Source organism: Heterocephalus glaber, unplaced genomic scaffold (assembly GCF_053883595.1).
Source record: "Heterocephalus glaber isolate CG9 unplaced genomic scaffold, H.glaber_assembly_v1.0 deba00001547, whole genome shotgun sequence".
Classification (NCBI taxonomy): domain Eukaryota; kingdom Metazoa; phylum Chordata; class Mammalia; order Rodentia; family Bathyergidae; genus Heterocephalus; species Heterocephalus glaber.
This window is the reverse complement of record NW_028258340.1, coordinates 10751168-10766004: the sequence shown is the minus strand read 5'-3', so window position 1 is coordinate 10766004 and position 14837 is coordinate 10751168. Positions and strand designations below refer to the sequence as shown.

The 14837-nt window shown below is 39.4% G+C and overlaps 1 protein-coding gene across 7 annotated transcripts in view; it reads left to right on the top strand.

The window, feature by feature from the left end:
- Nucleotides 1-14837, top strand: part of Sytl5 (synaptotagmin like 5) — a 258603-nt gene that overhangs the window by 231232 nt on the left and 12534 nt on the right. For 6 of the 7 annotated variants that reach the window (XM_087189869.1, XM_087189866.1, XM_087189868.1 and 3 more), the window contains 4 exons: nucleotides 2841-2906; nucleotides 4275-4453; nucleotides 6219-6318; nucleotides 7914-8075. In XM_087189869.1, coding sequence (XP_087045995.1) covers nucleotides 2841-2906; nucleotides 4275-4453; nucleotides 6219-6318; nucleotides 7914-8075 — 507 coding nt within the window. The remainder of the gene's footprint in view (nucleotides 1-2840; nucleotides 2907-4274; nucleotides 4454-6218; nucleotides 6319-7913; nucleotides 8076-14837) is intronic. The other variant, XM_087189867.1, reaches the window with a different exon arrangement.

Genomic DNA, 14837 nt, shown 5'->3' with positions numbered 1-14837 from the left:
TGAGAAAATGTGTGTGATGGAGTGAAACAGCCATTGTAGGTTCCCACTTACCCTTTTCCCACAGAGTACTCTTCAGTCTAATTTGGTGTGGGCTCTTTCCAAGGCCTTTGATTCCTTCCTTCCTTCTTCCATGGTCTTTGCCCAGGTTTTAAAATCTCTTCATTTCTACTTCATGAAGAACTAGAAGAAACGAGTTTGAATGTTTCCAACACAGAGAAATATTTTGTGTTTAAGGAGAAGGAAATGCTAATTACCCTGATTTGAATATTATACACTGGGTAACATGTATTAAATTATCAAACAATACCCTATAATTATGTACAATCATGTGTCAATTTTTAAAATATCTTCACTTCCTATTTTAGGCCTCAATCAGCTCAAGCCTATAAATTATTTCAGTTCTCTGCTGATAAGCTTCCCTGAAACCATTATTTCAATCCCCAACTGTCTATACTGCTGCTCAAAATTTTCCTAAAACACATACCCAGTCAGGTTGCTCTCCTACTTAGAAACTCTCCATAGCTTCCCTCTGCTACAGAATAAAGCACTTTCTTACTTTAGAGGCCAAGGCCTTCCCTGAGAGGAAGACTTTAGGAACCTCTCTTAGTCATATTCTTGTCACTGGGACAAACCAACGAACACTCATAATTTAAAGAAGTAGAAGTTTATTTTGGCTCACTTTCAATCCATAGTCAGCAGGCTCGAACACAGAAATGGCATGATGGAAGGGCCTATGCAAAGGAAAGCTCTCACATAATGCTGGCCAGAACGGAGAGAGAGAAGGGAGGGAAAAAAAAGGGAGACATACTCTTCCAGGTCACACTCCCAGTGACCCATCTCTTCTGACCAGACCCCACTTCCTAACAGCAAGTAAACTATATCTTCCTGATGATTCAGTCACCTTTCCAAAGCCCCACCTATGAGCACATGAGGTCTTTGAGGGACATTCTTGATCTAAACCATAACATCCACCCCTGAACCCAAAATATTCATGCACATCTCTTTACACAAAAATATAATTAGCTCATCGCTAAGAGTCACTAAATTCTTAACAGCTCCAGTACTGCTGAAAAGTCCAAGTCCAAAGTATCCTCTGAGACTCAAGGTAAACTTTAGCTTGAGCCCCTGTAAAAATAAAAAATAATGTTAAACACTGCTAACATACAATGACACAGGGTAGACATTCCTATTCCAAAAGGAATCCATGGGGCTTAGAAACCAATGGGACCAAAGCAAGACTGAAGCCCAGCAAGGCAATTATTAAATCCCATAGTACTAGGTCCAGCATGTGAGGCAGGTGGTGTGGAGATGCCTTGCCCCTACAACATTGCCAGTTGTAGCTCTCATGGCCTCTCTCTTGAGGTGGCTCTTCTCACTGCATTTTCAGCTTCCCTTCACAGCTTCATATGCTTCCCTTTCAGCGGCACACTGCTTCGCCTCCCAGTCCTTCTGAAATCTGGGTGGAAGCCTCCATGACCCTGTAACTGTTGCATTCTGCATCCCCATAAAAGCAGAACCACATGGATGATGATTCCAAATTTCATGTTTCTTCCACAAAGCAAGCACTGATAGGAAAGAAACCCTGCCCTCCACCTCCAGCCACTGTCTATTCTTTTTTTTTTTTTTTTGGTACCAGGGATTGAACTCAGGACCTTGTGCTTGTGAGGCAGGCAGCAGAACCACTGAGCTAAATACCCAGCCCCTGTCTATTCTTCTAAAGGTGTAATTCACATTGACTGGAGGAGAAAAGAGAAAAACCTAAGAATGGGGTAATGCCAAAGTCTACTACCAGCTTAGACACCCTTGGATCATGGCTGCAGAGGTCTCTGAGTGCCTGAGTGGCTAAGTATTATGAAACAGATCTTGGGGAAACAATTAATGAGCAGGGTGTGCTGGAACTCTCTTCTCAAAGCAAAGCTTTTTACTTTTGTACCTTTGAGCCAGGGAAGGACAAGGTCTTGCTGAGTTCCAGGATCCCCTCAAGGCATCCTTCCTGTTGTGCTGATACAAAGTACTTGGCTTCTTTTTTTTTTTTTTTTTCTGTACCAGGGATTTAACTTGGGACCTTGCACTTGCGAGGCAGGTGCCGGAACCACTGAGCTAAATCCCCAGCCCTATTTGGCTTCTTTTTAATGCTAATCTTTCCAGCAACCAAGCTGTACTGGACCAAAATCACATTCCTTAACTATACAGGCCCCAATTTTACAAGACCTTCCTTTATAGCCACCAGCAATACTTTTCAAATTATTTAGTTCTGCTTTTTGGTCCTTCTCATGACAGACATGGCTAAAAGCTACCAGAAAGATCCATGTGAGAACCTCCCCATTGGCTTCCTTGAAATTTCCTCCACTGGTTTAATTAGTCCACTCCCCTTATTCTCAGTCTTTTGCAGAGTATCAGGACATGAGCAAATGTAGATAAATTTTCTGCCAGAGCATAACACATAGAATTTGGAGTCCAACTGCCAATGGAGTTCTTTTTCTCAACTGAACCCTCCAGACCCAGGTCTTTACCTTCTGCATTTTTGTCAGCTTTCTTTTATTCTGAGGTGCTCCCCCCATGGCAACCAGGAAGCAGAGTGGGAAGAAAAGAGGCATGGAGAGAGCATGACTCCAATAACCAGGCTCTAACCAGACCTCACCACCTCCCAGCAAGTCAGCTGTAGCAAGCACCCCCATTATCCAATCACCTTCTACAAGCCACATCTATGAAACATGAGGACTTTGAAGAGCAAAACCCCTGTGTCCTGTACAAGTGCCCATAAGTCTTTTTCTTTGCTTTTCTGATTTCTATTGCTTTAATACCTTTTTTCTTTTGATCTTTGGATGATTTCCTTAAAGAATTCTCAAGCAGGCTCTGACAGGAAGTGGACCTACCTAAATGTGCCTGATGCTGATTCAGACACTGTGAGTGGTTAATTCTTCTTTTCCTTCTTTCTAACTATACTTCACAAATTTCATGGTTTGGTAAATTTTATTAGGTGGAGAATGCTTTCAGCATTTTTAAAAAACTTGTGCACAATTGACCAGAGGTTCTTTTGAAAAGACTAAAGGGTTTATCAGAACTCAAGCATTGCATTTCATTAAACATTAGAATCTGAGCTCAGAAGACCAGTCAAAAGACATGATCCAAAATGGTTTACCATTAACAAGACCTTTGTTTTGTTTTGTTTTGTTTGGTACCGGGGATCAAATTCCGGTCCTTGCATTTGCGCAGCAGGCGGCGAAACCACTGAGCTAAATCCCCGGCCCAACAAGACCTTTGAAGTAAACTTCTGTACTGTATGTCACAGGTCTGGCGTGGTTAAAAGCATAGATTTTGGTTAATAGTAAAATTGCTAAGACTGCGTTTAACTCTCCCAGGCCCCAGCATTTGTGGATTCTTAAATCCTCTATCCATTAGGGTTTCTCTCTTACAATGGACACTCTTTGATGATGGGGCTCTAGAGATATGTGGTGAAATTGCAAGTCAATCATGCAAGCAGGCTGTGAGATGAGTTTGGGAGGCCCTCTGACTAGAAACCTGAAACTTCACTTTATGTTTTAGCATTGCCAACAGTGTGTAGGAGCCAGTTTTCTCCTGTGTAACATGAGAGAGTTGAGACTTATTCTTGAAGTCCTTCATAGTCAAAGCATGGTCCAGGGACCAACAATGTTGCATAACCTCGGACAAAGACTAAAATTTTCTCAGTTCACAGAGCTCCTAGAGCAGTGATGGTGAACCTATGGCACACGTATTGTAGTGGGCTGTTTATATCATTGAAAGCTCTAAAAGGTTTGCCATCAGTGCCCTAGAGTCTTAGTAATTCTTTCATGGTACTCTTAGGTCCAAAATAACAACTGACTAGTCAATTTATTACATCATTAGGTTCAAACAGCTTAATAAGCTCTTGTATCCTAACAACTTTATAGCTATTTAAAAAAATAATACAGGTAAGTTGAAATAAAAATGAAATTGTATTCCATTCTTAAGTAGCCTTTATTACCTACTTGTAAGATATGTGTGCCTGTTGAGCACTACAGTTTCTCAAATCGTGGAATCTGATTGGACATCACCACATTCCACATTGATTTTTATGAAACATTTGTTTTTTGTTGCAGAAACTGCCAAACAGTTTCTTGGGCTGAAAATTAATATAGCAGGAAACTAAGTGACTTGCTTTCTCTCTTTATTATAGACTTCCTTGCTTGTTATAAAGAACAAGAATTATAATTGAATGAAGGGGGCTGGGTTTTCTGAAGACATCTTGCCTTCTTTCATCTTGTTTATTCCAGACAAGCCTTAACAGCATGATGAGTGTTTACAGTGAAACAGGCGACTATGGCAATGTGAAGGTCAGTGGTGAAATCCTTCTCCACATCAGCTACTGCTACAAAACTGGCGGGCTCAACATTTTTGTCAAGAATTGCAGAAATCTGGCCATAGGAGATGAAAAGAAACAAAGGACAGATGCGTAAGCACATAGCATGTTCCTCAGACTATTTCAAGTACTGTCTTCTTTGTATGTATGTTTCTTTTCCAGAAGAGCCTTAGTATTCCTCTTCATTCAGAGCATTTTCAGAGCGTTGTCACTTTCCTCCTATACTGCATGTTGAAATATTCTTTGACTTATGTAAACAATGGCTATGTCCTTGGTTATTCAATTTTTAAGAGTCCAGTGCTCAACATGATTCAGGAATGACAAATCTGTAGTTTACACAGAGCTGCTCTTTGAGATAGAAGCTGACATTTGGCACACTCGGAATGTACAAGAATTTCCTGTTGGTTTTTGTTCTGGGAAATCTTCCAGAGAAAATTACCAAGCTGTTACCCAATTGAACGATGCAGAAGAGCAATTATTAGGCTCTCAGGATTCTAGGGGTCAGCCAGGGAGAGCAGGTATGAAACATGGGTTGGAGGGGAGCAAGATGTAAAGGTGTGCCAGTAGTCCCCACGAAAACTGCCAGGTACAATGATTCACTGGAAGGACCCATATGACTCTAGATGTTCTTATAATCAGTAAAGAGAAAAGACACATGGAATGAAGTCATAAAGACACGAGACTCAAGCTTCCAAGGATCCTCTTCCAATGAAGTCATATAGGATGCACTTAACTCTTGTAAAATATTTTCTACCAGGAAAGCTTGTTAGAGATTTAGCTGGTCACATACCAAATTTCCAGGCTCCTACAAGGAAACCGAATGTTCAGCATGAGCTACATTGTTTGTGCAAACAGTTTGGTCTCAATGAGCACGTTTATCAGTTCTAAGAACAGTGAGAAAAACTTCCAAAATCCAAGTTCCCAGGTGCCACCCAATGGCCCAACTTGCAAGTAAGACTCTCAGAATGACAATCTCGGGGGCCTACCGTGTCAACTCTTTTCTGCATAATCAGTGACCTAGGTTCAATAAACAACTTAGTGGAGCTGGTTTCAAGAATCCTAAGATAGACAAATGAATGGATTCTGACTACAGAATGGTCTACCTGGCTCCTCCACTAAATTTCAGAAGACTGCAGGACCAAGGTATTTCTTTTTTTTTTTTTTTTTTTTTGGTACCAGGGATCAAACTCGGGTCCTTGCGCTTGCACAGCAGGCCAATGTATTTCTTTTAATTAACAGGGAAAAGGGCCATCTAAAACTCTGCAGATGTGCTTCAAAACCTGGTAGCATCCTGTGTGTTTTAATCTCCAAGGGGCTCCTAAGATAACTCAAGCCAAAGTGTTGAATCAAATTGCTACTATGATTTCAAGTTGTCATTTTCTACTTTTTTGTCACTATTATCTTTCATTCCCATTGACTCCATTGCCTGACATAAGAAAGTGGGACTAGGTGAGTAAGTTTGTGAAACCATTGACAATAACTGATTGCACTTATTGAATACTACAATACGTCAACCACTTATATGTGCCAACTAATTTAATCCTGACATTTCCATGAGTTATATACTGTTATTATCCCAGTTTTACCATGGTGGAAACTAAGGCACAAGAACGTTAAATTCTTGGTGTTATCAGAACCAGTGAGGCATGGGGTGATTCCAAAATCAGCTAGCTTGATTCCAGATCCTTCAGTCTTTACCACTATTCTTTACTGCTTCTCCCCCATGAAACACCTTATATAGACTACATCATCTTTGGTTCTGTCTCTGATGCTTTCAGCATAATTCGCTGAAATCCTTAAGCATTTCTTGCAAAGTAGAAGTTTCCAAATAATTGCTTTGATCCTTTATTCTCTATAGTTATGTCAAGTCATACCTTCTTCCTGACAAGTCCCGAAACAATAAGCGCAAGACTAAAATCAGAACAGGCACCAATCCAGAATTCAATGAAACACTAAAGGTAAATAAATACTCTTATAGAAACACAGGTGATATTGATCAGAACCTCATTGATTTAGAAGTAACTATAATGAAACTTTTATTTGTGTGTTGAGACTTGTATACGTTTTAGAAAATTGGAATTTGAGTTAAGGTAATACTCCTGGCCTTCCTAATAGTTTTTGGAACAGAAAAAAATGTAAAATACTTACTTTTTCACTTGGCTGCTGCTGCTGTTGCTGCTGCTAAAGTTGTACCTTAAGTAGAGATGATCCAGCAAAATTACATTCAAACTGATAAATCTTTGTCACAAAGCATGTTTCACCTTTGGGAAAACTGCTTTTTTCAGACTCATTTAAGTAAAGTTTGTCAGAATTTTGGCACAAATTTAATAGGTCATTTTGTACACAATCATTATTTTGCTTATATAGCATATATATATGCTGTTTCTTGTCATTATTTCAGAATTCTGCTAAATTTAGGGATATAGTTAATGAAGAGTGGAGAGGCAAGGTCAAATTTGAGAATTCTCAGAAAAAGTGGCCTAGATAAAATATGACCCAGGCCTTAATCCTAAAGAAATTACTACTTCTAATGAGCTTTCATGTTACAATTGCTTCTCTCATCTTGGACCAATCAGGCCTAGTAAGAAACACCCAGAGAGAATGAAATGTAGAAATTATAGCCAGTCTCAGGAAATTGATGGACTTGTGCCTGGCGTGATGAAGTCAAAGTTAAGCATAGAATAAAGGTGATGATGACAGAAGCCATGAGCTGACGCGGTTCAGGGGAGGCACTGTGGAAGCATGAGCCAACATCAAGATAAGGCAAACTCAAAATGAATAAATACAGACAGAGGATGAATCCAGTTACCATGACAGAATAGATAACAAAGATAAGCCCAAACAGAAGAGATAAACATGGTGATGGAAGCAGGGAGCCGAGATGAATCATGATAGAACAAAAAGGACAGGAACACACATATCCAACATCAGAAGTCAGCCAGAAGTATGACCCAGAGGGTGGTTGTATAGAAGAAGCAAAAATTTGGAAGGCATGTGGGCTGTGGCCCTGGGGAACAGCCTGCTGAAAAAGGAAAAGGTAACCCAGTAATATCCTCTTTCTGCTCACTCTGCGTATGTATCTTGTCACTTCTACAATGAGTCCAAGATTTATGAAGTTTAGTGTCCACAAGTTTGTCATTCTCAATACTTTTCAAGACTTAGGGGGTTTATTGTAAATAAATCAGATATAATTTGGAGAAATGATATATTTAACTTTAAGCTACCAAGTCAATGTGAAAAAATAAATAGGCAAATAAAAAGAAGGTAAAGCTAGAAAGAGGATAAGCTTCATCACCTGACACTTTTAATACCATATCTGAAGTTTATTCCTCTCCCAAATAATTTGTTTATATATCTTTCTTCACTACATCTGGCATAAAATTAGTTAATGGAACAGAGCCTCAATTATAGCAGAAGCAAACTGGTTTTGTGTTTGTTTTGTTTATATTACTGATGCCTATGTTCTGAAAGATGGTGGCAGGAAATTTCAATTTGCTCTGGAATTGGACAGAGCCTTCCTTATGGAATGTGATGTTGTCAATTTCATTTGCAGTATACCATCAGCCATACCCAGCTGGAAACAAGAACTCTTCAGCTCTCAGTCTGGCACTATGATCGGTTTGGACATAACAGCTTCCTCGGCGAGGTGGAGATTCCTTTTGACTCATGGAACTTTGAAAATCCATGTGATGAATGGTTTGTGCTTCAGCCCAAGGTAAGACATACTTTTAGATTAGTCAAACAGTTAAGCATTCAGGCAAGTTCGAGCAAAATTGATGTCACACGGCTGAAGAATCTGAAGGTTTCCAAAGGTCAAGTGATAGTCTGCAAAGATTAGTGGAGCAATATTGGAATATTATAGTAAATGTTAATCCATAGTTTTGGAAACTTCATGGAAATAGATTGCCATATAATAATATGTATTATTAATTTTATTACTAAATATATATTCATCATTTGAAGCTCTCTGTGAATAATCAAAAGAGCCACATTATATGATCCTATCAGAATGAGAATGTCTTCATATGCATATAGGCAAAAGAAATCTGAAAGGCATGAACAATTTCAAAACAGCCTCTGTTTCTCATTATCTACAGTTTGGACCATAAGCAGGATTAGTATTGCCTTGGCTCACATGAGAGAGTGACCAGGAGCCACAGTATCTGACTTCCTACATTCCTCATTCCTATTTTTAGGATTCATAATGCAGGACTTGAGTTGCAGTCAGAAAAACCAGAGAGCTGATTCTATAAATTAAGTGCAAGTGTAGTATAGCATGTTTTAATCTGTACCCTCAGTGCATTGGATTCACTGCAGGCAACTGGAGTCTTTATAGATTTCTGGCAATTTTTAAGTTGAAAGAAAGGTGGGAAAAAATCATATTTATGCTACCAAAGGTTGTTCTTTATATACAGAGAGGCAAAAACCATTACAGTAAAATGGTGGATTTATATCAGACTTAACTTGGTTCGTTCCTGGTTTCATGACTTCTTATGTGACCTTCAACAAATAACTTCCTGAGCATTGATGTTATCACTTGTAATATACAGATGCAGCTTGTAGGGCTGCTGTGAAGCTTGAATAAGCATGTTATGTAAGGCTTCCAGCATTCTATCAGGTACATTGTAAGCTCTCAATAAATACTAGGTAGTACACATATTATTTAGGAGTCCTTGCATTACAATAGACAGAAACCTCAGGTCCTACTGATCAAAAATCAAGGAAAGATATTGGCTAGTGATAATGAAGCATAGCTTGATCCAGATGTTCAAATCTTACCAAAGCCTTGGAGTCTCTTGGTTCTCTTCTCTTTATTGCTTTTATATTCAGTTTCCAAATACTCTTGGAAACTAGGTCTTACCAGACCTAAGCATGCTTCTCTTGAGATCTAAGGGTTACAGTGGCTTAAAGGCTCTCATCTTTGCATCACACTGTCCAGAAAGAAGAAAAAGTTCTTCCTCCTCCAACAATACCTTGGGCATTGGGAAAACAAGAGTTCTAATTACATTATTTGCCCATCCTGAGCTAATGACTGTGGTCAGAGAAGTAAGATGCATTGGCTGGCTTAAGACAATCAGAACTTGTCCTGGTTTAAAGGTGAGATTGCCCCAAAAGAAATCCAGGCCTAGTAGCACAAAGGGAAACCTGAAGAGTACTAGACAGTAAAAAATCATGCACCCCATATCATCACCAACAATAGCAGTTTTCTCATTTAATGATTGCAATAACCCTATTGGGTAGTTACCATTATCTCCATTTTATAGATGAGGAGACTGAGACTCAGAAGTTAAATAGAACTTAATGATGGGGTTTATAATTGTTGACCAGAAACTTGCCATAAATAATTCATAGAAAACTTTTAGGATATATATTTGAGCTGTGGGCAAAATTGAAATCAAACACAATTTCTTACAAATAAGATAACACTAAGCCCATGACCGACATGAATGTGATAAAGAGGGGACATACATTATTAATAGCAAATGGTTCCACAATAGCATAATATTCCCCTGACATTAAAAGTAGGAAATATTTTGTCATTCAACATTAAGTCTCTTGGAATTGAATAAAAAGCCTCAGCCTAAAAGGTAGCACTGATAGAACGTGGCAGTCTCCTATCAGTTGCATTGTTTTGTGTCTTATGAATGAGTATAATTACTAGAAAATGTCTAAGACATCATATTGTGCATAACACAGACAAAAGACAATTAGCATGCATCTTAGTGTGTGAAATTTATCTGTTAGGAAGTTAATATTAAAGGGCCAGGGATTTAGCTCAGTGGTTCCAGTACCTGCCTTGAAAGCACAAGGTTCCAAGTTCTATCCCTAGTACAAAAAAAAAAAACACAAATGTAGAAAGTTAATATTAAAGCACATAGGAGCTCTTTGAAAATCAATTTGTGAGAGAAAAGAAGCATCCTTCCAGGTATCTTTCTGGAAATGGCTGAAAGACTTCACTGGGATGATATCTAAGCTCTCCAAGGCCTTTCGCAGGCATCCTTTATGCTTAGAGACCACAGTAATCACTTCCAGGTTGCCATTGGGTGGTTCCGTTTCTATTATAAGAGGAAAGCATCTCTGGGTCTCTCTGAGCCCACTGGAGGTAATAGTTAGGATGGTGTGTACTGTATGTGGGCCACCATACATCCTCAGCCAGATCCGCAGGCATTCCTAACCATTCTAGGAGGTTTGTTTCAACAACCTCTTCCTGAAGCTCTCCTTCAAAGTCTGGCCTCAGGCTATTGTGGCTTTCTGCCCACCAGGGCAGATAAACAAAAGTTCTTAGGAATTTTTGTGCCCCTTCCATGAGGCAATCCTTAGTCAATAAGCAATAGGCAAGGGAGTATGAAAGCCCACTTCCCTTACTGAGAGGGAGAAAAATCCTGGAGTGTTACTTATCCTCCAAAGCATCCCTGCCACATTGGGCTGAAGCTACCTTCCATGCAACATTGCCTAAGATTGTAGTCATATCTGTCCCACTTTCTCCACCCCTTTACTGGTTGGTCTTTATGGGTGGCACTTCTTTAATAAATCACTTGTATAAGAATCTTCACCTCAGAGTCTGCTGAATGCACACTGGAGAACCCAACAGTAGTATCCCTAATTCACATCATCATCCTCTGCCAAGCTTCCTCTGACACATAGAGGAAAAGCCTAAGACTCAGACTTTTGCTTATATACCACACCACACAAAACTGAGACAGGTGCCAAGGCATGCTATGTATGCTGAGCTGATGTGTTAGCCAGGTTTCTTTTACTGTGACAAAATACCTGAGGTAACTTAAAAAGAAGAAAGTTTCATTTTGGCTCACAGTTTCAGTCCTTGATCAACTGGCCCTTTTGGCTTGGACCTGTGGCAAGGCAATGCACTATTATGTAAGCAGATGGCAGGGGAAGGCTATTTTCATGGTGGCTAGGAAGCAAAAACAGGAAGGTCTGAGGTCCCAATATCCCCTCTGAGGGCATGCCTTTGATAACCTAACTTCTTCCCACCGGTCCAACTTCTTAAAAGTTCCACTACTTCCTGATAACACCACAAGCTGCCAACCAAGCTTTCAACGCATGGGCATTTGGGAGACGTTCCAGATCCAAATGATAGCAGCTGAGCTTTCAGTGGCTAACTGTCAGCCAGTTATGTGAAGTGTCACTTCATTCTGAGTCTTCTCTCAGTAATTTCAGTGCAATAGGCACTCCATCAGCTGCAGATGTAGTAGAGTAGCCCAGGAGACTAGATGTTTCTGGCAGATTATCCAGCTGAGAAGGTAAAGTGGGAGCTACAGGGACTGATTTCCCTAGTAATAAGGGATCAGAATTAGTAGTCCTTAAACATTGCAAAATACTGACATTCTTTTACATTAGGAATGGCAAGATGACATGCTGCCTGATTACTTATTGACTCTGTGTTATGGAAAATCCCTTGGCACCTGTTCTTGTTTGTGTTAGATCTTACAGCAGAAGCCAGTGAGAAAGCCAGTACAGACAGAGAAAGAACTCAAGATGTAAAAAAAAAAAAATCTTGAAATGTCAAACTTGAGTACGTCAAAGTAGTTTCACAATATAACTTCCATTTTATTGCATGACATAGGATTACTTACTAGGTATAAATTAGATATAACTCATTATCTGGCTGAAAGGGAGATTAGGTACTCACACAAGAACTGTTTGTCACTAAGAATTGCCTTTCAAGCCTTCCCAGGAGCTACTATTATAAAAACAAGGACCTTTGAAAATCAACAGCAAGCCTAAGTGATTTTTTCCAAGGAAACATTCTCTTATTCTGCCTTCATGCAGAGACTAAATGAAGCTCCTGTGGAATTATTGGCTGGATAAAGGCTCCCTGTATACTGGGAAGTTTAGGCACACTCTTATCTGAGGATATCCGGTGCATTCAAGGTAGTCTGGCCAAAAACAAGCATACTTTTATCTGTAATTTATCATCCCACCTGTAAAGGCATTGAGAATTGTCTGTTTCTTTATCTGATGAAAAGTATATCTCTCTCTATTTTCAAGAAGCAGAAGATAGTGAATGTCATCTGATTATTTCACATCCCTGTTCAGGTAGTCTGAATAGTTCCCTATTGCTTTTGCATATGGTTGAATCAATGGTAGCTCTCACCTTGGCACTCAGTACTCTTGATATTGTCCAGCCTTCTGTTGCAGCCTGGGATATCTGTACTCTACTCATATCACTACTTTCAGGCAAATGCAGCTCTCCATGGCTTTAAAACTCACCAGTTAACACATGCCCATCTTTGTAGGAGGGAGGCCTGGGGCTATTAGAATGGGCCTGGTCTGTGGGCATGGAAAGCCAGAAAAGCCTGGGAATTTAAATTCCTGAAGAATGAGAGCAGAGCCTTTGATCAATGACTGATGATAAAGGACCATAATCACTTCCATCTCTTTGCTTCTTGCCTTAGTTACTTTTCTCATTATTGAGACAAAATACCTGACACCCAAAGTTAAAGGGGCAAAGGTTTATTTAGCTCACAGTTTGTAGAGGTTGCAGTCCATAACTGACTGGCTCCAAGGCAGGGTGGCACATGGCAGACAGGCATCACAGAGGAGAAACAGTTCATGGTAGGAAGAAAGCATCAAAGCAAGCAAGGGACCTTAGCAGCTTCTTTCTGCCCCTTTTATGCTCTATCTAGGCTACTGGGATTAGGGTAGTGCCAAACCAATCAGTGGACTGACTTAGTAATCACACAACCTTAATCTTAGCATCACATACTCTAGATCCAGTTACTGAGTGGAATTAAAGAAATAACACTCAGAATAGAGTACAGACCCACAAGAAAGAGGTCATTATGATCTGGGGCTGGGGGGTTTTATGCAATCTTGAGGGTATCTCCCAGATGGGTGATCTAGAATGTATACTGCTGTCTCTCAGGCTGCTGATTTGATGAGCTGGATTAAAATTCAAACCATTTGCATGTATTTGAAGTTTAGAGGTATGCTACCCACTTAGTGTTTCTACTTGAGGGTGTAGGTCTATGGGAGAAAAGGCAATTGACACATGGAAAGTATGAGCCCAACTTGCTGGCTTATTGTATCTTCAAGACCCTTAGGAATTTTTTGGAGTAAGTTTCCTGATAAAGAAAAAGACATTGTAACTTTGGGTAATTTTTATGTCCTGAAACTGAGGTTTTCTTTCTTTCTTTTCTTTTCTTTTCTTTTTTTTTTTTTTGGTAGCAGGGATTGATGCTTGCAAGGCAGGCCACTGAGCTAAATCCCCAGCCCAAACTGAGGTTTTCTTAAAAGTATAATTTTAAAATTAGAACTTTCGTTGTATCCTTTCTACTTACCTTTATTTCTTCTATATTAGGTCAATAGCTCACTACAGCTTTAATATGAGTTTCTCTGATGATTAGTGATTTTAAACATTTTTTTTGTAAACCTTTTAACCATTTTTGCATGTGTTCTTCTGAGAAATACCTATTAAGTTTTATCCATTTTAATCAGGTTATTTATTTTCTTATTATTGAGTTATTTGAGTTCCCTATATATGATACAGGAAAGAATACCAGAGATGAAATATGAAATATGATTATCTCCCAACCTGTTAACTGTCTGATGCACCGAGCTCCTGCTCTTTAAAAATCGAAGAATGAATTCTAGAAACAATGGTGATTAAGAGTAGGAAGATATTTATTGATAGGAAAGCTCCTGAGGGGAAGGAGGAGTCCTGAATGGGTAGCCAGGCACCTCACTCTATAGGGAAGTTTTATAGGGTGAAACCAACGTGGATACAACGTGGGCAACAGTCATGGTCATCCAATAAGGTTACAAGTACAGTCACTTAGGTAATAGTGGTCTAATTGGGAAACAAGTCACACAACAAACGTGGATGGAAATAACAAGGATTTCTCCTAGGAAATGGTGGATCCAGAGGTCTCTGGTCACCCACCAGGGTGGCTGATGTCTATCTAGACTTCATTAGGCCCGGTATTTGTTCTTTAAGGAAGTATGTACATCTGGTCATCTTGTCTTTACCTTGAGGCTCGGTTTCCAACAGTTGTGTCTCTGGCTACAGCTATAGCATGTTTCACCTTTGTTCTGACTCTCTCGAGGACCTAGTCCTTTCTGACTGCCTATAATATTTCTACCTAACTCTTCTGTCTATAATGCATATTTTGGATACTAATCCCTTATCAGATGTATGGGTTGAAAATATTTCCCCCTTTTCCTGACATTGTCTCCTCACTCTGTTGATTGCTTTCTTTTTTTTTTCGCAGGCTGCTTTTAGGGTGGATCTGTGACCACAGATTGAAACAAAAGGTTTTTCACAGGAGAAAGAGAAGTAAAAATGCTTTTCTATGCCACTGCATTTTTTTCTATAAAAATAGGATACTTTACTAAGTTAACAAAGTATAACAATTTATCTCAAATTATTATAAATAAAAATTGATTGCAGTATTTATAGCAAGATTTAAAGAAATACATATATCTCCTTATTACCTTTAAACAGTAATCATTCACT